Consider the following 24,377-nt stretch of genomic DNA (forward strand, 5'->3'; position numbering starts at 1 on the left):
AAACCAGACCAGGCGCTTCAGACAACTTGCCGAGGCAAATCTGGAAGCCAGCCAGGAAGAGATGAAGCGGTGGTACGACCAGAATGCCACTCTGGTCGAGCTTCAGCCTGGACAAGAGGTGTATGTCCTGGCCCCAGTGGAGCCCTGTGCCCTTCAGGATAAGTGGACAGGCCCATTCGAGGTTGTGGAGCGCAAGAGCCCCGTGACATACTTGGTGGACATGAAGACGCCCAGGAACCCTTTGCGGGTCCTACATGTCAACCGCCTCAAGCCCCACTTGCGAAGGTCCGAAGTGGGCATGTTGTTGGCAACTGATGACGGAATGGAGGAGGAGTCGGAGCCTCTCCCTGACCTCTTAGTGGCCTGTGAGAAAGACGGGTCAGTGGATGGAGTTAACCTCTCACCCACCCTGACCCCCGAACAACAGGAAGACTGCCGCCAGTTGCTGGGGCAGTTTCCAGATCTGTTCTCCCTGGTTCCGAGTGTCACAGATTGGTGCGTCCATGATGTGGACACTGGAGACAGCTTACCTGTGAAGCATAAGGCTTACAGGGTGACTGACAGGGTCCGGGCCTGCATCAAGGAGGAGGTCTCCAAGATGCTTGCCCTGGGGGTGATTGAGTCTTCCAGCAGTCCTTGGTCCAGCCCCGTGGTTTTGGTTCCGAAGGCTGCTGCGCCGGGAGCCACACCCGAACTCCGGTTCTGTGTGGACTACAGAGGACTCAATTCAGTCACGAAGACTGACGCGCACCCCATCCCCAGAGCTGATGAGCTCATTGATCGGCTAGGGGCTGCCCGGTTCCTCAGCACGTTTGATTTAACGTCTGGGTACTGGCAGATCGCCTTGACCGATGGGGCAAAGGAGAGGTCGGCATTCTCTACACCAGATGGGCATTTCCAGTTCCGGGTTATGCCATTTGGAATGAAGAATGCCCCTGCCACCTTTCAGAGATTGGTCAACCAGGTGTTGGCTGGGCTGGACGAGTTCAGTGCCGCCTACCTGGATGACATCGCGGTGTTCAGTGGCACCTGGCCAGAACACCTGCGACACCTCTGGGAAGTGTTGATGGCTCTGCGCAGAGCAGGCCTCACAATCAAGGCAAGCAAGTGCCAGATTGGGCAGGGTTCGGTGGTGTACTTGGGACACCAAGTTGGGAGTGGCAAGGTAGCACCCTTGCAACCCAAAATTGAGACCATCCTGGCTTGGGAACCCCCCAAGACCCAGACTGCAGTGAGAGCCTTCCTGGGGCTCACTGGGTATTACAGGAGGTTTGTCAAGGGCTATGGCACGATTGTGACCCCCTTGAAAGAGCTGACTTCGAAGAAGCAGCCCAGGAATGTGATTTGGACTGACACCTGTCAGAAGGCTTTTGACACCCTGAAGACTGCCATGTGCACGGCGCCCGTGCTCCTGGCTCCTGATTTCTCCAAGGAATTCATAGTGCAAACAGACGCTTCAGAGCATGGCGTAGGGGCTGTTCTTTCACAGATGACTGAGGAGGGCTTTGACCAACCCGTAGCCTTCATAAGTAGGAGGTTACTTCCACGGGAAAGTAGGTGGAGTGCAATAGAGCGTGAAGCATTTGCTGTGGTCTGGGCGCTGAAGAAGCTAAGACCCTACTTGTTTGGGTCTCACTTCCGAGTTCAGACGGACCACAGGCCCCTCAGATGGTTGATGCAAATGAGGGGTGAGAACCCGAAACTGTTGAGGTGGTCCATTTCTCTACAGAGTATGGACTTTACGGTGGAACACCGCCCTGGCACCGATCACGCCAACGCTGACGGTCTGTCCAGATTTTTCCGCCTTAGTGATGTGGAACTCCCTGGGGAAGGGTAGTTCCCCCCACATTTCAGCTGGAGGGGACACATGTTAGACCTGGCACCTTGGCGTGAGTCTCCCTTCCACTTTTTGCTGATGTGCCTCCGATGTTTTGCTGGTTTTCCGATACTCAGGGCACTGCGCCACGGCTGACCCGTGCCGCAGTGCAAGTGCTCCCTACTGTAAATTGTACATGCGATTGGTATCCATGATTGGTTCTTGGATCTACTGTTAGTCCCTAGTAACGCGCACTAGAGAGTGCCGGGGCTTGTAGATGCCAATACTGCTGGTGGGCCTGCAGCGCTGGTTGCGCCACCCACCGAAGCAGCCGTAAAGATGTGTCTGGGGACTGCGACCGCAGAACCCGCGTGCGGTCTCGTACCGTCACGCTAGCTGGGCAAGTGCACCCACTTGCCAGCCCCCGAACCTTCCCTTGACTACATATTAGTCACCCCTATGGTAGGCCTGCGGGCAGGGTGCGTTGTAGGTGTAAGGTGGGACAAGCCCTGATGTGTGTGGCATGTCCTAGTAGTGACTCACAACCAAAACCGTATTTCACTATTGAAGGCTACCTGCTCCATTAGGCCAGATTGAGCTGCTGGAGTTATTACACCCTATAATCCCTGCAGGCTCAAGGAGCATAGTAGCGCGTTGTGTTTAGTATGCCTGAACTCAGGATGATAAAGTATTTCTTTTAGTAAAGTTTATTTTAGTATCCTGGGTTTGCAAACGCTACTTTTAGAAAGTTAGCCTTTGCTTGCCTAACCATTTCAGCCCGCCTCTGCTGGTATGTGTATCTGACTGTCTGGGACGTGTGAGTGACAGGGCTGGGAGGATGACAGGTGGTGAATGCGCAGATTACACCTTAGTGGGAGGTAGGAGTGGCTCTTGACTCTGGATCTTGCTGTGCTCTGCCACCACAATGCTGGCTCCACCCTCCTGGGGAGCGTCGTATGACTCAGCCGACACCTGGCCCAGGAAGGGCGAAGCCCCATCAACAAGGTACTCTGGCTGCCCCTGTCCGCACAATGCTGGCTCCACCTCCTGTGGGGCGTCTGATGCGCCTGCCCCTCACACTGAAAGCAGAAGTCGGAGTACACCCGCCAGGGTACTCAAGGACTGAGAGTGGCTATGCAAAGGCCCCCCTGGCCTGCGAGAACAAAAGAAATGCCATATAAAAGAAGGAGCCCTGCTCCTTGAAAATTAGATCCTGTTTGGGCTACAGAAGGAACTCTGCCCGACGAGAAGGACCGGGAAGGACAAGGAAGAGTGCTGTCTCTTGCCTGTGTCTGGTGCCGAACTCTGCTAAAAGATCTCCAAGGGCTTGAAACTGAACTTGCCCCCTGACCAGCGCCCCAGGACCAGTGGGCGCTACACCCTGAAGAAAGCAACTGCGTGTGCTGCTCCTCGTGGCAGTACCGACGGAGGAATCTCCTCCAAGGCAACGACATCCACCTGACCACCGTGACCGGGGCCCAGAGCAACAGCGAAAGCAAAGTGAGGACCAGCCGCCGCTGGCCCGAGCACCGGGACCGCAACTGCACCGGGAGCCCGAGAGCAAAGCGAAGGAGAACCCGTCCGGTCCGAGCTCTCGAGTTGACTGCGCAACGAGCAGCCAATCCACTTGCAAAGACGGACAGTCGCCCTGTGAGAGTCCCCTAGGTCGGTACCTTGCCCGACAGCCAGCTGTGAGCGCACAGCTGCACCGGCACTTGGCTGGGTACGTCCTGCACTTGAGGACCGTACTGCCACTTGCCGCCACCACGCAACCGCCGCCTCCAGGGTCGGAGCGGACGACGAGGAAAGGACCCTGCCGCCACAGAACACCGCTGCCCCAGATGACCCGTGAACTGCTCGGCTGAGAGCCGCAACAAACAGCGACCCCGGGAAGGCAACGGGACGTGGGACAGATCCCCTGGGAGCCGCCTGCTCCACAAGAACTTTGTTGAACTGGGCAGAAGGCCCGAAAGAACTCTTATTGCTAGAACGATCTGTGGCAACTTGAACTAAGTAACTTGGAACCGCTATTTGAAAGTCTGAGAACTGTATTCATAAGCCTGCTTGAAGTCTATATAAAGATATATATTTTTACAGAATACAGTCTGGTCTCATTGTGTGGTGGGTTGGTTGTGACGGTATACTATTGCAAGTGTTTACCCTATGTGCCCCAAAGATTAGCCTACGACTGCTTAAGCCACACTACCTAGAGGGTAAGCAGAGGTTGTCTGGAAGGTAACCCTCAGCCCTGACGAGGAAGAGAGAGTCCCTGCTTGTCGCTAGTGTTGCACTGCGCCAACTAGAGCCTCCCCCTTCCTACAATGACCAAGCAAGTCAACGCCGTCTCATCGTCCTGTTTCAACACCCCGCGCATGCTCCGAAAAATCTTCCGATGGATCCCCAGCGCAACCAGGAAGACGGTCACCCAGGCCCTTGTCACCAGCCGCCTAGACTACGGAAATACCCTCTACGCCGGAACCACAGCCAAGCTCCAGAAAAGACTACAGCGCATTCAGAACGCCTCTGCTAGACTCATCTTGGACGTCCCCCCGCCACAGCCACATCTCTGCCCATCTAAAGAATCTACACTGGCTCCCAGTCAGCAAGAGAATCACATTCCGACTCCTCACCCACGCACACAAGGCTCGCCATGACGCGGGCCCCATGTACCTGAACAACCGCCTCGCATTCTACACACCAACCCGCCAGCTCCGCTCCGCCAGCCTCGCCCTTGCCACCGTCCCACGTATTCGCAAAGCCAACGCCGGAGTAAGATCCTTCTCCTACCTGGCAGCCAAGACATGGAACTCCCTCCCCACCCACCTCCGGCTGACACAGGACCATCTTGCCTTCAGGAAGCAACTCAAGACCTTGCTGTTCGAGCAGTAGCGACCCCCCCAGCGCCTTGAGACCCTAACGTGTGAGTAGCGCGCTATACAAAATCCTTGATTGATTGATTGATAAAGTGTTTAGCAAACTAAAGGTTTGTGGGTGATTGTAGTTCAGAGTCACAGGCTTACTACACAGTTCAAACAAAAAGTCTCCAAAAAGAATTGCCCAAAAATTTACAACAGTACTTTATTTTTCCTAAACAAATCATAATTTGACAAACTTGATAACGCATTTCTGAACTAATGGGATGGGTGTGCCTGTTTTTCTTCGCAGAGAGTGTCAATTAGTGGGTGTATTTTTGCTACAGCCATCCTCAGGTTGTGCTCCACCTCAAACGGTACATCGGGGCAGATTTACAAGCCCCTTGCGCCTCTTTTACGCCTCCGTTGCGTTTTGTGACGCAGGGGCGGCGCAAAAGATGCGCCATTGTGCAGGGTATTTACAACGTGACGCATCTGGGAGATGCGTCACCTTGTAAAGCCCTGCGCCAGAAGGAGGCTTTCCTGCACAGGGGGGAGGGTGCGGGGCGTTCCGGCACAGGAACGCCTCCTAAAAGTGGCATAGTGAAATCTACAAGATTTCACTCAGTCACTTTGGGGCCCATGCTGCGTCAAAACCCTGCGCCTGCCTGAAACAGGCGTAAGGATTGACGGACATTACCAAGATGGGGCAATCCCAAGCCTTGCTGGAGCTGCGTCGCACTTGCGACGCAACTCCAGCAATGCGTCGCCTTTACTGCACAGATGCGTGGCACATCTGTGCCGTTTTTGCCCCACTGTGCGCCGCATTGTAAATGTGGCGCATCCATGGTGGCGGAGGCATGGCGCACAATAAGTGGCGCATCCCTGCTGATATTCAGGTATGCGCCATTTATTGTAAATCTGCCCCTTAATCTTTAATACCGCCAATGCGGGGAAACCAATCTCACATAAATATGACGAACTAAAAGGCAGAATAGTCTTGACTGTAATTTTTGACAAACAGGAATGTTCTTCAGACATTTTCAGCCAAAATTCCGCCAATGAGATTTTGCTGAATTGCATTTGGGAAACGCGATCACTCTGGACCTCAATCAGGTCTTCCTGACGGTGCACTGGGAGACGAGTCCCTGCACCCACTAGAAAAGGTTGGAAGACCCAGTCATTGTCACGATCAATGTCCTCAGGAAAATACTTTTCCAAACCACCCCTGAGAGAAGTCAAGTGATTTCTTATTACCTCAGCAGCGCTTTCCAGTTCATGACCTGTGTCCTCCACAGCTTCTAATAAACACGGGAATGCCTCCAGCAGGCCATCTTTGATTAGTCTTTTCCACAACTCTAGATTCTTCTTGGAAGCAGATATTTTTTTGCACATTGTGAAAGATGTACTTTCAGCTCCTTGCAAAGACAAATTCAAGGAATTTAATTAATCAAAGATGTCTGAAAGGTATGCTAAAAGCACAAGCCAACGGGGATTACACAACTGTTCTGCTTTGTATCGATCCAAATCTAGAAGGAATTGCTGTAATTCGTTTCTCAATTCAAAAATACAGTTCAGAACCTTCCTCTGGACAGCCATAGGACTTCAGTATGGAAGAGCAAACCATTATGACCAGCTCCCATTTCTGCACACAAAATTACAAACAGACACGCTCTAGTGGGGTGAGCCTTTAAGAAATTTTCAATTTTCACAGTACAATCCAACACATCCCCAAGTTCTCTATCCATCTTTCGGACTGTAAGGGCTTCCCGGTGTATCATACAGGGATCCATAGAATATCAGGAGGCACTTTTAACTCTGGCTTTTAGGCCTGCCCTAGCCCCGCACATGGAAGGAGCACCATCCGTACAGATCCCAACACAGCTGTCCCATTTCAAGCCGTGGAGCACAGGAAGTCATTGAGAATGTCAAAGAGGGCTGATGCTGTTGCCTGTCCCTTGATTGGCTTACAGAATAAAAAATCTTCCAATATTACAGTTGTGTGGCAGTATCTGACATAAGCAATTAAATGAGCATTGTCAGATAAGTCAGTCGCTTCATCCAATTGCAAAGAAAACAAACTCGATTTCAAGTGTGCAAGGAGTTGTCTGTGGATATCCTCAACAAATCATGTGGGCAATGGATCACTTGTCCTGCATAACCTGGGTTAGCAATTCTCGTATTCTGTGTCCCAATTAAAAAACCCTCATTCACCTGTAAAAGATAGAAATGGCGGTATATCTTGATTCTCCGCCTTTTATTCACGTGACTGCAACATCATGGGGTTAGTGATCATGCTTGCTCCACCCGCAGGTGTACCCCTGGTTAGAACAGTAGTGATCAGTGATATTATGGGGGTCATAAGTGGCTTTTTAAAAAAAATACTCGTACAGCCAGGAGTTGATTTAATAAGTCTGAATTCGAGATATTGGTTAAAAATATCATGTAGTGCGTATTTGGATTTGATTAGGGATCTCTCGCACTTCAAGAGTCCTTAAAAATGGTCGACATGTTTCAGCCCGTTGACGCCTATGTAGGTCAGATGGGCTTTCTTCAGGACCAGGGTGAAAAAGTGGTATGAGACCGAGTGTCTCTCAGTGTGTATTCCTCTGAAAATGTTTCTTTTCGAGGAAAAGTGAGAAAATATATATTAATCTGTTTCTTGGTGAGGTCCAGTGGTACCTGTGAATACAAGAGGGTGGAGGATGGGGAGAAGGGGACACAAACGTGTGGAGAGGATTGAATTCACCAATCTTCCTGTCTGTTAGTTTGTGTTTCAAAGTTTTCGCATTATCAAAAGCTAGCAACTAGAAAATGGCAATACTTCTTCATAAGACCACTCGTCTTCTGTTTGGGCAAAGAAATCACTCTGTTTTTAAAAGGTAAGAGTGTTATAGTGTAAAACATGGCATGGCTATGTATTGTAGCTGGCAAGATATCTCTACTTGTTCTGCTTAAAAAGAGATAATGATGTCTTAAATTATTAGCAATATGAGGCTCTGTTGTTCCCATTAGTTAATAGTGTGTGGTTGTCTGCCTCTTGTTAATCCGTTGCTAAATATGTCGTTTGGAGGAAAGAGAAAAGGAGTTACACTTGAGGCGCACAGTCGATTCAAACGTGCCTTCAGGTGCTCCTTCTGAATGTCTTTAATTAATAGCGCTGTGAGGCTCTTGCTCCTATGTGTTAATAGTGCGTGGTTGTCTGCCTCTTGGTAATACGTCACTGAAGAGGGGAAAAGGAGTCCACAGGTGCTCCGTTTGTATGACTGCAATAAGCAAAGGTAGACTATTTGAGCCTGGGATGGCAGTGGAGGAGTGGGGCTAGAATGCCAGGAATCCAGGCCAAGCTTAGCTTTGCCGATGCTCTGGCCTCGGTGACTCCGCGCGGGGTTTGTGACCTGTGGGCAGTTTCTGAGGGAAATAGGCTGTACGCTCTTTGGCCACAACAGATGAGGAGGTAGCGAAGGGATATCAGTGATATAGAGTAAGCACTTTTGATGGAATGTCAAATTCTGTCTGGGGATATGGGAGCTGCATACATTAGTAATTCCTGACAAGACGGCCTTATACGAGCCGTAATATTCAACTTTTGAAATGGAGTTCTCTTGAAGCATTTATGGATGACTACATATGGTGTTCCCAAATCTATTCATGTCTTTCTATACTTTTTAACAATCTGCCGGAGGACAACGTGCTATGGTTCAGGAGAAACCAGAAACCCCAACTATTCAGATTCCATTTCAAAGACTACATTTAACTATGGGACCCTGAAGACCACATGTACACCGTCTTTGTTTTAAGAATCAATATTGTTACTTTGTCTTCCACATATATTTCAATGCATTTTGTGTTCCTTGAAAGCACCCAAATGCACATGTGGTTACGTTAGTGATAAACAAATGCGTTTAATAAAGAATATTGTTGGGAGCCAAAACCCTTTTAATGTTTTTTTACACATTTCACTGCTAGAAATACAGTATCATCACCATGACAAAAATAGATGATAAACACATTTTAATAAACAGTTAAAAAAAGAAATATCCATTATCCAATAAAAAGAAGCATTAGGGAAGGCCAATAGGAAAAGTCTCGTACAGTTAATCAAACTGCTAGAGGCTCAGTTATAGGGGCCCGAAATACCATCCCTAGACAAAGCATTCAGGAAAGTCCACACAGCATCAAGTGATAAAGCAAGGGCAATTAAAAAATATAGTTGTATTATATTAAAATTGGCTATATTATTCATGCGGGGCTGTGGTTAGCAGCACCTATGTAAAAGTAATTTTGAGTTGACATGGTTTCAGTTTGCAACTCGAGTTATACACACTCTTATCTTCCAGCCATAATTTGTTGTCCCCTTTTTAGGTTTAGCTTGATACAGCAGTTGTGCAGTTTGCGAAATCTTTTGTTGAAAAAAAAAAAACATTTAAAATTCCTTTTTAGAATAACACTAAACCGCTTTTCTTGAACCTTTTCTTTTTCAACTAGTTAACAAAACTGGAACAGAACATTCCTTATATTTTTTAACTTTAAATCACATTTTTAATTACATTTATTCCACTCTACCTATCACAGAAACAAAGGGCTCCTAAATAAGCATGGGCGGAAAATCCGTTTCGCTCGCGGATTTTGCGGATTTTCGGTAAATTCGCAATCCGCGAGATTCGCGAATTTCCCACAAAATCCGCAAATCCGCGAGCAGCGGATTTGCTCGCACTGTTCGCGTGAGTTCGCGGCTTCCCAGTTTAACCTCGCGCCCCGCGAATAAGCGCAAAATTGCAGAAATACGATCTTAGCAAAACTGAAACTACTTACCAGGTTCAAAAGTTCAGGCTCATCATTAGTAGCCATTTCCTGTAGTGCTTCCTGAGGGGCCCCTCCAGAGTTCAGTTGCCAGTTGCAACTATTATGTGACCCTGCTCTGAACCTCAGAATAGTTACACATATGCCACAAAGGTCCTGAATTACAGCTAAGGGAGACAAGCAGGAGCCAGGCTGGAAGTTCAAATCCATTAATCAGCCCCTAATTCATTATTGTCAGTTGGGGCAGGGCAGGTGTTGTAACTAATTTTGCAACAATGAAAGCACTTAGCAAGTGCAAAAGATCACTAATCAGGAAGCACTAAGGAAGCAGGTGCCAGCTAAAAAAATATTCTGTGATACATTAATCAGCCCCAAATTAATTCAGGTCACTTGAGGCAGGGAAGGTGTGCTTGCTTTGCCACAATAATGTACACTGACTGGACAACCAGAGGGTGCTGTGATGAAACTGAGGGTGGCATGGGTGGGCCAGAGGGTGGCATGAGTAGTCAGAGAGTGGCAGTGGTGACAGAGAGTGGCAGTGATGAAGAAGAGTGTCCCAAACAGGCTGGACACGTAGAAACAACAAGTTCGCGAAACTTGCGACCCGACAGGTAAGTTCGCGTTTGCGAAATTGTACAAAACCCTCGCGAACTGGCAGAAACCCGCGCGAACACACAAAAAAAAATCCGCAAATTCGCGAGAATTCGCGGATTTTGCGAAGTGCGAGTTCGCAAATCCGCAAAATTCGCGAACGCGAGATTCGCAAAATTCGCCCATGCTTACTCCTAAAGGTGGGGGGATGCAGGGGAAGGCAGCTAACTCACCAGTTTTGGAAGCTTCCTTCGTCTTGGAAACCAGGAACCTGCCGGGAGATCGGAATGCAGAGGCAGTCACGAGGAAGAAGCTTCGGTCGCCTTGGAAACCAGGGACCAGCCAAGAAATCGGAAAGCAGAGGCAGCAATGAGGAAGATGCAAATATTGAAGCACTCCAAAGTCTATGAGAAAACTTAAAGGAGAAACCCTTATATGAAAAGGGAGGGGTTAGTTACAATAAGAAAAATAAGAGAAATCCCTTTTCGTGTATTTATGGAGACAGACTGCTGTCTTTTTAGGATCTGTATCTCATTAGAATGGTGATGCATTAAATTGTATCTAAGGTTGTAACCGGATCAACAAATTTACAATTTCTACCAGATTCATCAATTTCTAACATACTAAAACATAATTTCAACCGAAGAAAATGTTGGGACAAAAACGTTATTTATAAATTTATCTAAAGTTTATTATGTACTTTGATTACAAAACATTTAAAAATTCACATTTGTTAAAAAAACATTTTCATAAATTTTAAAAAAACAATACAATAATTTTACAGTGAAAAATGTGTCGACGCTGCGTTTCGGTGATTTGAATGTTCACCTTCTTCAGGACAATTTTTCAAGAATTAAAATCTCTTAATACGATGCTGTGAAGTCTCTTTGATCAATGAGCGATTTCAGAATTTTCCAGAGATTGTTCCATCCTCTCTTCTTGTTATGAAGGTGGTTCCCAACGTTCATTAAGTTATTTCCTTTAATGAGTTTGTAAGCCCTCTGCGTGAGTTTTCAATCCTCACTTCACAATTCATATATTTATCTTCAGAAGGACGGCTGTTTACTGATCATACCATCATGTCGTATTCTCTTGCTGGCACTTTTGTTGTCTGCAATGAGGTTATTCGTGATGTTTGTTTAAAACCTTCAAAGACTGCACTGTTTGTGTGAACGGCAACTTGTTTCCGTTGTGTTCCTCTCCGCGGGTAAAGACCTCCCAGACCGTCCTTCAGGGCTGCAGTGATACAGATCCTAAAAAGACAGCAGTCTGTCTCCATAAATACACGAAAAGGGATTTCTCTTATTTTTCTTATAGCACTCCAAAGCCTTCCACACTCCAGAAGTGCATATTTATGGCCCCAGTTCACGGGCGCATTTCCTGGTTTGCATCCTGCAGTTTCTCTGATTGGAGGACAGTCGTCAAAGACGTATTCTTTGACAATGTCCTCCAATCAGAGCGCTGTTCGGAATCCAAAACGAAGAGTAAACGTTTTGGATTCCTGATTGAAGCAGTTTAAGGCAGAAGTGCGACGGTGTAGGAATAATCACAGGGACTCCAAGTTGACTCGAAGAAAGGAGTTTATTAATGAATAACTCCACCCAGCGCACAGAGCACCCCTCCAGTAAGAAGTACGAACGACAACTGGTTAACACCGTTCGAACCTCAACTGAGAGAACCCTATGCGTGAGCCACATTTCAAACTACAACACATTACAGATGTATGCATCGGACATTGCGCGCTACTCACACGGTGTCCCCATATTTCAAACCATAACTAGTACAGATTAATTTGTGAGCTCAGGGGTCCCCCAGGGCTCAAGCCTGAGTCCTGTACTTTTTAACTTGTACATGGTACCCCTAGTGAAACTGATCGCGTCTTTCCAGATCAGTTCTATCTCATACGCTGACGACAACCAACTCATTCTGGTGCTGGACAGGGAACGGCCAGGTGCCAAGGAAGAGCTCAAGGAATGTCTAGCAGCAACTTTTAAATGGATGACCAACAATCATTTAAAATGTAACGCTGGAAAAACAGAAATTCTACCAGTCGGGAGTAATAATTTGTTTTCCCCAAAAATGTGTTGGCCAGCGGAGGCAGAAGCTCCTCCCAACACTATTACATCTGCCCGCAATTTGGGCATCAAATTTGATAACCAACTATCCTTCAAACCCCAAGCTGTGGCAGTAGCTGGGATGTGCTTTCAGATTATAAAAGCCTGAGGAAGTCTTTTGATCTACTTCCATTATCGGCGAGGAAAACAGTCGCAGTGGCCTTAATCAACTCTAGGCTGGATTATTGTAAAGGATTATATGCTGGAGCCAATAAAACCGTTCTCCACAGGTTACAAATGGTCCAACATGCGGCGGCCCGCCTCGTACTGCGTTGGCCTCGTAGGTCGTCAGCCTCAGCAGCACTCAACATTCTTCATTGGCTGCCAATAGGTAAAAGAATTTTGTTTAAAATTCTTTTAATTACCTTTAGGGCATTTCACCAGCGAGGCCCAAAATACATATGCAATGGGTTCAAAAGATACCACCTGACGCGCTGTCTGAGGTTTGCCAGTCAGAATCTACTTACACCCCCCCCCCGATTCAAGCTGGCCACAAAAGGTGGTAAATCCCTCTTTTTATTGGGCACCAAGGCCTGGAATAAGCTTCCCCCCTTTTTACGTTCATTTTCCCAAGAAACTTCTTTCAGGAAGGCATTAAAAACTTGGATCTTTTCTTTGCCCGATGCTACATGTAGGACTCTGGTGTAATTTGTGGTGTAAAATGTGGGACATCCTTTTTCCCTCCAACTCTTCCATCTGGGTTGGGTGAGCGCCAAGATACTCCTTGGAGTGAAAGTTGCGAGATAGAAATGTCTTTTACATTACATTACATCACACGCTACTCACACGATGCCCACAAACCACTTACCACAACACCACCTTCCCCCTTACACAAAAAGAAAAATTAGAAATTACAGCACACATGCAAGAATAAATATACATAATCGTTAATATCTAACAAAACCATCAAATTTCTAGAAGAACTTGTGTATACATTTTGGGAATTTGTATTACCATCTGAAAAGACATGTTCACCTGAAATAGAACATGTAAAGAAAGAAGGTGGAGACAAGGGTGGTTCCACATTCTTCTTTGCAGAATCTAACCAATGACTCCAATCAAGATCTTCTTCGATTCTCCCCGTCTATTACGCATGATTTCCACCTGTTGTGGTGACACCTTAACAAGTTGTCTCTTGTTCCACCAGCCTTTCTTATCGATAAATGCAGCCCCCTTACTGACCTTAAGTACTTGGACTGGATCTAAAAACTTTGAATGCTCTTTCTTTACTTTGGTTGTTTTTTTAATCAAAACCCAGTCGCCCACCAGGACATCCACACCAGGAGAACTGAATTTTTTGTTAAAGTTCATTTTCGTTTGACCCTGTTTTGCATTCACTCTTTCAAATACGTCCTTCAAATTGATCTTACTTTCACCAGAAATATCACGCAACCATGTTGGGAACAAAACAGTAATTGCCTCCCTACCTCTCAGCAAGGTAAAAGGTTAAATTCCTGTAGGACAGTGTGGAGCAATGTTATAGTTTTAAACTTTCTGTTTAATAAACTCTTCCACATTAAAGTTGGAAGCTAAAGCTGTTGTATCCCTTCTTTGATCACTTTATTACCTCTTTCCACTAAACCATTTGATGATGGGGAATATAGAGCAACTTTAAGTTGCTTAATGTCTAATTCTCTTAAAAATGTGCACATTTTTTCCGACACAAATGGGTACCGTTATTCGTAACAATGACTTTAGGTGAACCTTCTAAGGGGAAAACCTTACTTAAAAACAAAATTGTTGACTCTGTATCGGGGGCTTCAACAAAACCATGATACATCCATTTGGAGAAGTAGTCAACAATTAAGATAACTGTCAGAAATGGCCAAATTCCAGCTAAGTTTCTGATTCCTGTCCCTACTTACAGACGGAATAAGGTGCCTAGGGGATCTTGTCCTAGTGTTAGTTGGAGTCTGAGGGTAGCCAGGTGGTTGCGGAAAACGGCTTGCCATTTCTCTTGGAGCCAGTTGAGCGCTGGTCAGATAACGTTCTAGCTTTCTGACATCTTCGTACTCAGGATGCCATTTGTCTTGGAGCCAGTTGAGCGCTGGTCAGGTAGCGTTCTAGCTTTCTGACATCTTTGTACTCAGGATGCCATTTCTCTTGGAGCCAGTTGAGCGCTGGTCAGGTAGCGTTCTAGCTTTCTGACATCTTCGTACTCAGGATGCCATTTCTCTTGGATCCAGTTGAGCGCTGGTCAGGTAGCGTTCTAGCTTTCTGACATCTTCGTACTCAGGATGCCATTTCTCTTGGAGCCAGTTGAGCGCTGGTCAGGTAGCGTTCTAGCTTTCTGACATCTTCGTACTCAGGATGCCATTTCTCTTGGATCCAGTTGAGCGCTGGTCAGGTAGCGTTCTAGCTTTCTGACATCTTCGTACTCAGGGTGCCATTTCTCTTGGAGCCAGTTGAGCGCTGGTCAGGTAGCGTTCTAGCTTTCTGACATCATCATACTCAGGATGCCATTTCTCTTGGAGCCAGTTGAGTGCTGGTCAGGTAGCGTTCTAGCTTTCTGACATCTTCGTACTCAGGATGCCATTTCTCTTGGAGCCAGTTGAGCGCTGGTCAGGTAGCGTTCTAGCTTTCTGACATCTTCGTACTCAGGATGCCATTTCTCTTGGAGCCAGTTGAGCGCTGGTCAGGTAGCGTTCTAGCTTTCTGACATCTTCGTACTCAGGATGCCATTTCTCTTGGAGCCAGTTGAGCGCTGGTCAGGTAGCGTTCTAGCTTTCTGACATCTTTGTACTCAGGATGCCATTTCTCTTGGAGCCAGTTGAGCGCTGGTCAGGTAGCGTTCTAGCTTTCTGATATCTTCGTACTCAGGATGCCATTTCTCTTGGATCCAGTTGAGCGCTGGTCAGGTAGCGTTCTAGCTTTCTGACATCTTCGTACTCAGGATGCCATTTCTCTTGGAGCCAGTTGAGCGCTGGTCAGGTAGCGTTCTAGCTTTCTGACATCTTCGTACTCAGGATGCCATTTCTCTTGGATCCAGTTGAGCGCTGGTCAGGTAGCGTTCTAGCTTTCTGACATTTTCGTACTCAGGATGCCATTTCTCTTGGAGCCAGTTGAGCGCTGGTCAGGTAGCGTTCTAGCTTTCTGACATCATCATACTCAGGATGCCATTTCTCTTGGAGCCAGTTGAGTGCTGGTCAGGTAGCGTTCTAGCTTTCTGACATCTTCGTACTCAGGATGCCATTTCTCTTGGAGCCAGTTGAGCGCTGGTCAGGTAGCGTTCTAGCTTTCTGACATCTTCGTACTCAGGATGCCATTTCTCTTGGAGCCAGTTGAGCGCTGGTCAGGTAGCGTTCTAGCTTTCTGACATCTTCGTACTCAGGATGCCATTTCTCTTGGAGCCAGTTGAGCGCTGGTCAGGTAGCGTTCTAGCTTTCTGACATCTTCGTACTCAGGATGCCATTTCTCTTGGATCCAGTTGAGCGCTGGTCAGGTAGCGTTCTAGCTTTCTGACATCTTCGTACTCAGGATGCCATTTCTCTTGGAGCCAGTTGAGCGCTGGTCAGGTAGCGTTCTAGCTTTCTGACATCTTCGTACTCAGGATGCCATTTCTCTTGGATCCAGTTGAGCGCTGGTCAGGTAGCGTTCTAGCTTTCTGACATCTTCGTACTCAGGATGCCATTTCTCTTGGAGCCAGTTGAGCGCTGGTCAGGTAGCGTTCTAGCTTTCTGAAATCTTCGTACTCAGGATGCCATTTCTCTTGGATCCAGTTGAGCGCTGGTCAGGTAGCGTTCTAGCTTTCTGACATCTTCGTACTCAGGATGCCATTTCTCTTGGAGCCAGTTGAGCGCTGGTCAGGTAGCGTTCTAGCTTTCTGACATCATCGTACTCAGGATGCCATTTCTCTTGGAGCCAGTTGAGTGCTGGTCAGGTAGCGTTCTAGCTTTCTGACATCTTCGTACTCAGGATGCCATTTCTCTTGGAGCCAGTTGAGCGCTGGTCAGGTAGCGTTCTAGCTTTCTGACATCTTCGTACTCAGGATGCCATTTCTCTTGGAGCCAGTTGAGCGCTGGTCAGGTAGCGTTCTAGCTTTCTGACATCTTCGTACTCAGGATGCCATTTCTCTTGGAGCCAGTTGAGCGCTGGTCAGGTAGCGTTCTAGCTTTCTGACATCTTTGTACTCAGGATGCCATTTCTCTTGGAGCCAGTTGAGCGCTGGTCAGGTAGCGTTCTAGCTTTCTGACATCTTCGTACTCAGGATGCCATTTCTCTTGGATCCAGTTGAGCGCTGGTCAGGTAGCGTTCTAGCTTTCTGACATCTTCGTACTCAGGATGCCATTTCTCTTGGAGCCAGTTGAGCGCTGGTCAGGTAGCGTTCTAGCTTTCTGACATCTTCGTACTCAGGATGCCATTTCTCTTGGATCTAGTTGAGCGCTGGTCAGGTAGCGTTCTAGCTTTCTGACATCTTCGTACTCAGGATGCCATTTCTCTTGGATCCAGTTGAGCGCTGGTCAGGTAGCGTTCTAGCTTTCTGACATCTTCGTACTCAGGATGCCATTTCTCTTGGAGCCAGTTGAGCGCTGGTCAGGTAGCGTTCTAGCTTTCTGACATCTTCGTACTCAGGATGCCATTTCTCTTGGATCCAGTTGAGCGCTGGTCAGGTAGCGTTCTAGCTTTCTGACATCTTCGTACTCAGGATGCCATTTCTCTTGGAGCCAGTTGAGCGCTGGTCAGGTAGCGTTCTAGCTTTCTGACATCTTCGTACTCAGGATGCCATTTCTCTTGGATCCAGTTGAGCGCTGGTCAGGTAGCGTTCTAGCTTTCTGACATCTTCGTACTCAGGATGCCATTTCTCTTGGAGCCAGTTGAGCGCTGGTCAGGTAGCGTTCTAGCTTTCTGACATCTTCGTACTCAGGATGCCATTTCTCTTGGAGCCAGTTGAGCGCTGGTCAGGTAGCGTTCTAGCTTTCTGACATCTTCGTACTCAGGATGCCATTTCTCTTGGATCCAGTTGAGCGCTGGTCAGGTAGCGTTCTAGCTTTCTGACATCTTCGTACTCAGGATGCCATTTCTCTTGGAGCCAGTTGAGCGCTGGTCAGGTAGCGTTCTAGCTTTCTGACATCTTCGTACTCAGGATGCCATTTCTCTTGGATCCAGTTGAGCGCTGGTCAGGTAGCGTTCTAGCTTTCTGACATCTTCGTACTCAGGATGCCATTTCTCTTGGAGCCAGTTGAGCGCTGGTCAGGTAGCGTTCTAGCTTTCTGACATCTTCGTACTCAGGATGCCATTTCTCTTGGAGCCAGTTGAGCGCTGGTCAGGTAGCGTTCTAGCTTTCTGACATCTTCGTACTCAGGATGCCATTTCTCTTGGATCCAGTTGAGCGCTGGTCAGGTAGCGTTCTAGCTTTCTGACATCTTCGTACTCAGGATGCCATTTCTCTTGGATCCAGTTGAGCGCTGGTCAGGTAGCGTTCTAGCTTTCTGACATCTTCGTACTCAGGATGCCATTTCTCTTGGAGCCAGTTGAGCGCTGGTCAGGTAGCGTTCTAGCTTTCTGACATCTTCGTACTCAGGATGCCATTTCTCTTGGATCCAGTTGAGCGCTGGTCAGGTAGCGTTCTAGCTTTCTGACATCTTCGTACTCAGGATGCCATTTCTCTTGGAGCCAGTTGAGCGCTGGTCAGGTAGCGTTCTAGCTTTCTGACATCTTCGTACTCAGGATGCCATTTCTCTTGGATCCAGTTGAGCGCTGGTCAGGTAGCGTTCTAGCTTTCTGACATCTTCGTACTCAGGATGCCATTTCTCTTGGAGCCAGTTGAGCGCTGGTCAGGTAGCGTTCTAGCTTTCTGACATCTTCGTACTCAGGATGCCATTTCTCTTGGAGCCAGTTGAGCGCTGGTCAGGTAGCGTTCTAGCTTTCTGACATCTTTGTACTCAGGATGCCATTTCTCTTGGAGCCAGTTGAGCGCTGGTCAGGTAGCGTTCTAGCTTTCTGACATCTTCGTACTCAGGATGCCATTTCTCTTGGATCCAGTTGAGCGCTGGTCAGGTAGCGTTCTAGCTTTCTGACATCTTCGTACTCAGGATGCCATTTCTCTTGGAGCCAGTTGAGCGCTGGTCAGGTAGCGTTCTAGCTTTCTGACATCTTCGTACTCAGGATGCCATTTCTCTTGGATCCAGTTGAGCGCTGGTCAGGTAGCGTTCTAGCTTTCTGACATCTTCGTACTCAGGATGCCATTTCTCTTGGAGCCAGTTGAGCGCTGGTCAGGTAGCGTTCTAGCTTTCTGACATCATCGTACTCAGGATGCCATTTCTCTTGGAGCCAGTTGAGCGCTGGTCAGGTAGCGTTCTAGCTTTCTGACATCTTCGTACTCAGGATGCCATTTCTCTTGGAGCCAGTTGAGCGCTGGTCAGGTAGCGTTCTAGCTTTCTGACATCTTCGTACTCAGGATGCCATTTCTCTTGGAGCCAGTTGAGCGCTGGTCAGGTAGCGTTCTAGCTTTCTGACATCTTCGTACTCAGGATGCCATTTCTCTTGGAGCCAGTTGAGCGCTGGTCAGTAGCGTTCTAGCTTTCTGACATCTTTCGTACTCAGGATGCCATTTCTCTTGGAGCCAGTTGAGCGCTGGTCAGGTAGCGTTCTAGCTTCTGACATCTTCGTACTCAGGATGCCATTTCTCTTGGATCCAGTTGAGCGCTGGTCAGGTAGCGTTCTAGCTTTCTGACATCTTCGTACTCAGGATGCCATTTTCTCTTGGAGCCAGTTGAGCGCTGGTCAGGTAGCGTTCTAGCTTTCTGACATCTTCGTACTCAGGATGCCATTTCTCTTGGATCCAGTTGAGCGCTGGTCAGGTAGCGTTCTAGCTTTCTGACATCTTCGTACTCAGGATGCCATTTCTCTTGGAGCCAGTTGAGCGCTGGTCAGGTAGCGTTCTAGCTTTCTGACATCATCATACTCAGGATGCCATTTCTCTTGGAGCCAGTTGAGTGCTGGTCAGGTAGCGTTCTAGCTTTCTGACATCTTCGTACTCAGGATGCCATTTCTCTTGGAGCCAGTTGAGCGCTGGTCAGGTAGCGTTCTAGCTTTCTGACATCTTCGTACTCAGGATGCCATTTCTCTTGGAGCCAGTTGAGCGCTGGTCAGGTAGCGTTCTAGCTTTCTGACATCTTCGTACTCAGGATGCCATTTCTCTTGGATCCAGTTGAGCGTTGGTCAGGTAGCGTTCTAGCTTTCTGACATCTTCGTACTCAGGATGCCATTTCTCTTGGATCCAGTTGAGCGCTGGTCAGGTAGCGTTCTAGCTTTCTGACATCTTCGTACTCAGGATGCCATTTCTCTTGGATCCAGTTGAGCGCTGGTCAGGTAGCGTTCTAGCTTTCTGACATCTTCGTACTCAGGATGCCATTTCTCTTGGATCCAGTTGAGCGCTGGTCAGGTAGCGTTCTAGCTTTCTGACATCTTCGTACTCAGGATGCCATTTCTCTTGGAGCCAGTTGAGCGCTGGTCAGGTAGCGTTCTAGCTTTCTGACATCTTCGTACTCAGGATGCCATTTCTCTTGGATCCAGTTGAGCGCTGGTCAGGTAGCATTCTAGCTTTCTGACATCTTCGTACTCAGGATGCCATTTCTCTTGGAGCCAGTTGAGCGCTGGTCAGGTAGCGTTCTAGCTTTCTGACATCATCGTACTCAGGATGCCATTTCTCTTGGAGCCAGTTGAGCGCTGGTCAGGTAGCGTTCTAGCTTTCTGACATCTTCGTACTCAGGATGCCATTTCTCTTGGAGCCAGTTGAGCGCTGGTCAGGTAGCGTTCTAGCTTTCTGACATCTTCGTACTCAGGATGCCATTTCTCTTGGAGCCAGTTGAGTGCTGGTCAGGTAGCGTTCTAGCTTTCTGACATCTTCGTACTCAGGATGCCATTTCTCTTGGAGCCAGTTGAGCGCAGGTCAGGTAGCGTTCTAGCTTTCTGACATCTTCGTACTCAGGATGCCATTTCTCTTGGAGCCAGTTGAGCGCTGGTCAGGTAGCGTTCTAGCTTTCTGACATCATCATACTCAGGATGCCATTTCTCTTGGATCCAGTTGAGCGCTGGTCAGGTAGCGTTCTAGCTTTCTGACATCTTCGTACTCAGGATGCCATTTCTCTTGGAGCCAGTTGAGCGCTGGTCAGGTAGCGTTCTAGCTTTCTGACATCATCATACTCAGGATGCCATTTCTCTTGGAGCCAGTTGAGTGCTGGTCAGGTAGCGTTCTAGCTTTCTGACATCTTCGTACTCAGGATGCCATTTCTCTTGGAGCCAGTTGAGCGCTGGTCAGGTAGCGTTCTAGCTTTCTGACATCTTCGTACTCAGGATGCCATTTCTCTTGGAGCCAGTTGAGCGCTGGTCAGGTAGCGTTCTAGCTTTCTGACATCTTCGTACTCAGGATGCCATTTCTCTTGGAGCCAGTTGAGCGCTGGTCAGGTAGCGTTCTAGCTTTCTGACATCTTCGTACTCAGGATGCCATTTCTCTTGGAGCCAGTTGAGCGCTGGTCAGGTAGCGTTCTAGCTTTCTGACATCTTCGTACTCAGGATGCCATTTCTCTTGGAGCCAGTTGAGCGCTGGTCAGGTAGCGTTCTAGCTTTCTGACATCTTCGTACTCAGGATGCCATTTCTCTTGGAGCCAGTTGAGCGCTGGTCAGATAGCGTTCTAGCTTTCTGACATCTTTGTACTCAGGATGCCATTTCTCTTGGAGCCAGTTGAGCGCTGGTCAGATAACGTTCTAGCTTTCTGACATCTTCGTACTCAGGATGCCATTTCTCTTGGAGCCAGTTGAGCGCTGGTCAGGTAGCGTTCTAGCTTTCTGACATCATCATACTCAGGATGCCATTTCTCTTGGAGCCAGTTGAGTGCTGGTCAGATAACGTTCTAGCTTTCTGACATCTTCGTACTCAGGATGCCATTTCTCTTGGAGCCAGTTGAGCGCTGGTCAGGTAGCGTTCTAGCTTTCTGACATCATCATACTCAGGATGCCATTTCTCTTGGAGCCAGTTGAGCGCTGGTCAGATAACGTTCTAGCTTTCTGACATCATCATACTCAGGATGCCATTTCTCTTGGAGCCAGTTGAGCGCTGGTCAGATAACGTTCTAGCTTTCTGACATCTTCGTACTCAGGATGCCATTTCTCTTGGAGCCAGTTGAGCGCTGGTCAGGTAGCGTTCTAGCTTTCTGACATCTTCGTACTCAGGATGCCATTTCTCTTGGAGCCAGTTGAGCGCTGGTCAGATAACGTTCTAGCTTTCTGACATCTTCCTACTCAGGATGCCATTTCTCTTGGAGCCAGTTTAGCGCTGGTCAGATAACGTTCTAGCTTTCTGACATCTTCCTACTCAGGATGCCATTTCTCTTGGAGCCAGTTGAGCGCTGGTCAGGTAGCGTTCTAGTTTTCTGACATCATCATACTCAGGATGCCATTTCTCTTGGAGCCAGTTGAGTGCTGGTCAGATAACGTTCTAGCTTTCTGACATCTTCGTACTCAGGATGCCATTTCTCTTGGAGCCAGTTGAGCGCTGGTCAGATAACGTTCTAGCTTTCTGACATCTTCGTACTCAGGATGCCATTTCTCTTGGAGCCAGTTGAGCGCTGGTCAGGTAGCGTTCTAGCTTTCTGACATCTTCGTACTCAGGATGCCATTTCTCTTGGAGCCAGTTGAGCGCTGGTCAGGTAGCGTTCTAGCTTTCTGACATCTTCGTACTCAGGATGCCATTTCTCTTGGATCCAGTTGAGCGCTGGTCAGGTAGCGTTCTAGCTTTCTGACATCTTCGTACTCAGGATGCCATTTCTCTTGGAGCCAGTTGAGCGCTGGTCAGGTAGCGTTCTAGCTTTCTGACATCTTCGTACTCAGGATGCCATTTCTCTTGGAGCCAGTTGAGCGCTGGTCAGGTAGCGTTCTAGCTTTCTGACATCATCATACTCAGGATGCCATTTCTCTTGGATCCAGTTGAGCGCTGGTCAGGTAGCGTTCTAGCTTTCTGACATCTTCGTACTCAGGATGCCATTTCTCTTGGAGCCAGTTGAGCGCTGGTCAGGTAGCGTTCTAGCTTTCTGACATCTTCGTACTCAGGATGCCATTTCTCTTGGATCCAGTTGAGCGCTGGTCAGGTAGCGTTCTAGCTTTCTGACATCTTCGTACTCAGGATGCCATTTCTCTTGGAGCCAGTTGAGCGCTGGTCAGGTAGCGTTCTAGCTTTCTGACATCTTCGTACTCAGGATGCCATTTCTCTTGGAGCCAGTTGAGCGCTGGTCAGGTAGCGTTCTAGCTTTCTGACATCTTCGTACTCAGGATGCCATTTCTCTTGGATCCAGTTGAGCGCTGGTCAGGTAGCGTTCTAGCTTTCTGACATCTTCGTACTCAGGATGCCATTTCTCTTGGAGCCAGTTGAGCGCTGGTCAGGTAGCGTTCTAGCTTTCTGACATCATCATACTCAGGATGCCATTTCTCTTGGAGCCAGTTGAGCGCTGGTCAGGTAGCGTTCTAGCTTTCTGACATCTTCGTACTCAGGATGCCATTTCTCTTGGAGCCAGTTGAGCGCTGGTCAGGTAGCGTTCTAGCTTTCTGACATCTTCGTACTCAGGATGCCATTTCTCTTGGATCCAGTTGAGCGCTGGTCAGGTAGCGTTCTAGCTTTCTGACATCTTCGTACTCAGGATGCCATTTCTCTTGGAGCCAGTTGAGCGTTGGTCAGGTAGCGTTCTAGCTTTCTGACATCTTTGTACTCAGGATGCCATTTCTCTTGGAGCCAGTTGAGCGCTGGTCAGGTAGCGTTCTAGCTTTCTGACATCTTCGTACTCAGGATGCCATTTCGTGCGCGAGCGAATTATCAGCTGCGCACTTCAACTGTGTACTTTCAGGAGACGGATGTTTTTTCTCTGTGTTCCAGTCAAGACCGTCATGCGGTATATTTCAGACTTCTAGTCTTGTTTCCCGATATCTGTCAGCAGCTTAATTCCGCGAGGCTTCGTCGGAATTCCCTGACAGATAGTTTGGAGCCTATTGAATTCTCCAGTCGGATTCCGGTATTTGTTCCTTCAGCAGCTGAGCTTCCCGTGACAGCGGCTCCGGTCCTCACCCTTCAGCAGCTGAGCTTCCAGTGACAAAGGCTGAATTGTCAGGTGTCTTTTGAATCTCTTACTTAGGCTTCTGTCCTTCGTTGTGGAGCTGGTAAGAGTTTCCAATTTGTATTTCTTGTCAGACTGTTGTGCAACCACGACCCCTGCAGTAATTCTTGGGTACTGGAATATTCGAACACTCGACAATCTTTGACATTTGGAGAGAACTTTTCAACCCTTATTTTCTGAACCCAGTCTTTGAGTACCTGTGTGTAGTGACTTGAAGCTGAACTTAATCTTCTATGTATGGCACTGTTCAGCCATGAAACCTCCTTTCTGTGAGACATGCTAAATGCCCGAATCCAGAACTCAGTCTCCAGTGAACTCTGAAAATCTGATTACAGTTTCTGTCTTATCCAAAACCAAGCTCGTCAGTCAGACTAGCTTCAAGTAGATACAAATATATATATATTTTTGCTTACCACCCGTGGAGTTCTCCGTCCCAGTTAAAGCATCAATTGATTTAAGTCAATATAGTTCTTCGAATTCAAACTTTGATCTTCCTATTTCCAATAAGGTCTTTCTAGATAGAGAGAGGCTAATGTTCACACACAACCAGGTAAAAGGGTAACTAGAAAATTAAGCAATACTCCAAGGTTGTTCCTAGAACTGTAATAATCCTCTGCTTATTGTTTCAGGTGAAGCAACTCATCTTCGAAGTGTTGAGGTGAAGACACCAGTGTGGCAGTCTCTCTTTTATCTTCCACTTCCCTTTTCCCCCTCATCTCTGAGCCTAGAGTTCTCTGGGTTAGCGGTGTAGGGGAGTTGGGAAATTTACTTCAGTCCACCTCGGTCAGACGCTCCCACGGAATCTGGAATTCCAGGTACTGTTTCTTGACAGATTGAAGTGCCCGCAGTTGCCTTCCGTCTGGGCGTCATGGCCGATGGTTTCGATGTTAAAACTCTGGGCACCATATTAGAAGGGTTGCAGAAACAGTTGAGTGAGACTAGAGAGGAGGTTAAGAAATCTAATCAGGAAACTAGTTATCTACGTCGGCGCCTCAATGAACTCACTATTAGTCCCAGTCCTAATTTTGGGGGTCAGAAGTCCCAATCCTTTAGCCCTTCGCCTTCGTCCACTGAGCTTACAACTCAAGTAGTGCATGCC

The 24,377-nt window shown here is 47.8% G+C and overlaps 1 protein-coding gene across 1 annotated transcript in view; it reads left to right on the plus strand.

The window, feature by feature from the left end:
* Nucleotides 1-23,940, plus strand: part of LOC147663178 (uncharacterized) — a 40,384-nt gene extending 16,444 nt beyond the window's left edge. Inside the window, 2 exon segments of the mRNA XM_086950616.1 lie at nt 23,297-23,321; nt 23,908-23,940. Of these exon segments, the coding sequence (XP_086806742.1) occupies nt 23,297-23,321; nt 23,908-23,940 (58 nt within the window).
* The last annotated feature ends 437 nt before the right edge of the window (nt 23,941-24,377 follow it).

The sequence above is a fragment of the Lissotriton vulgaris genome, unplaced genomic scaffold (genome assembly GCF_964263255.1).
Source record: "Lissotriton vulgaris unplaced genomic scaffold, aLisVul1.2 SCAFFOLD_3534, whole genome shotgun sequence".
NCBI lineage: Eukaryota > Metazoa > Chordata > Amphibia > Caudata > Salamandridae > Lissotriton > Lissotriton vulgaris.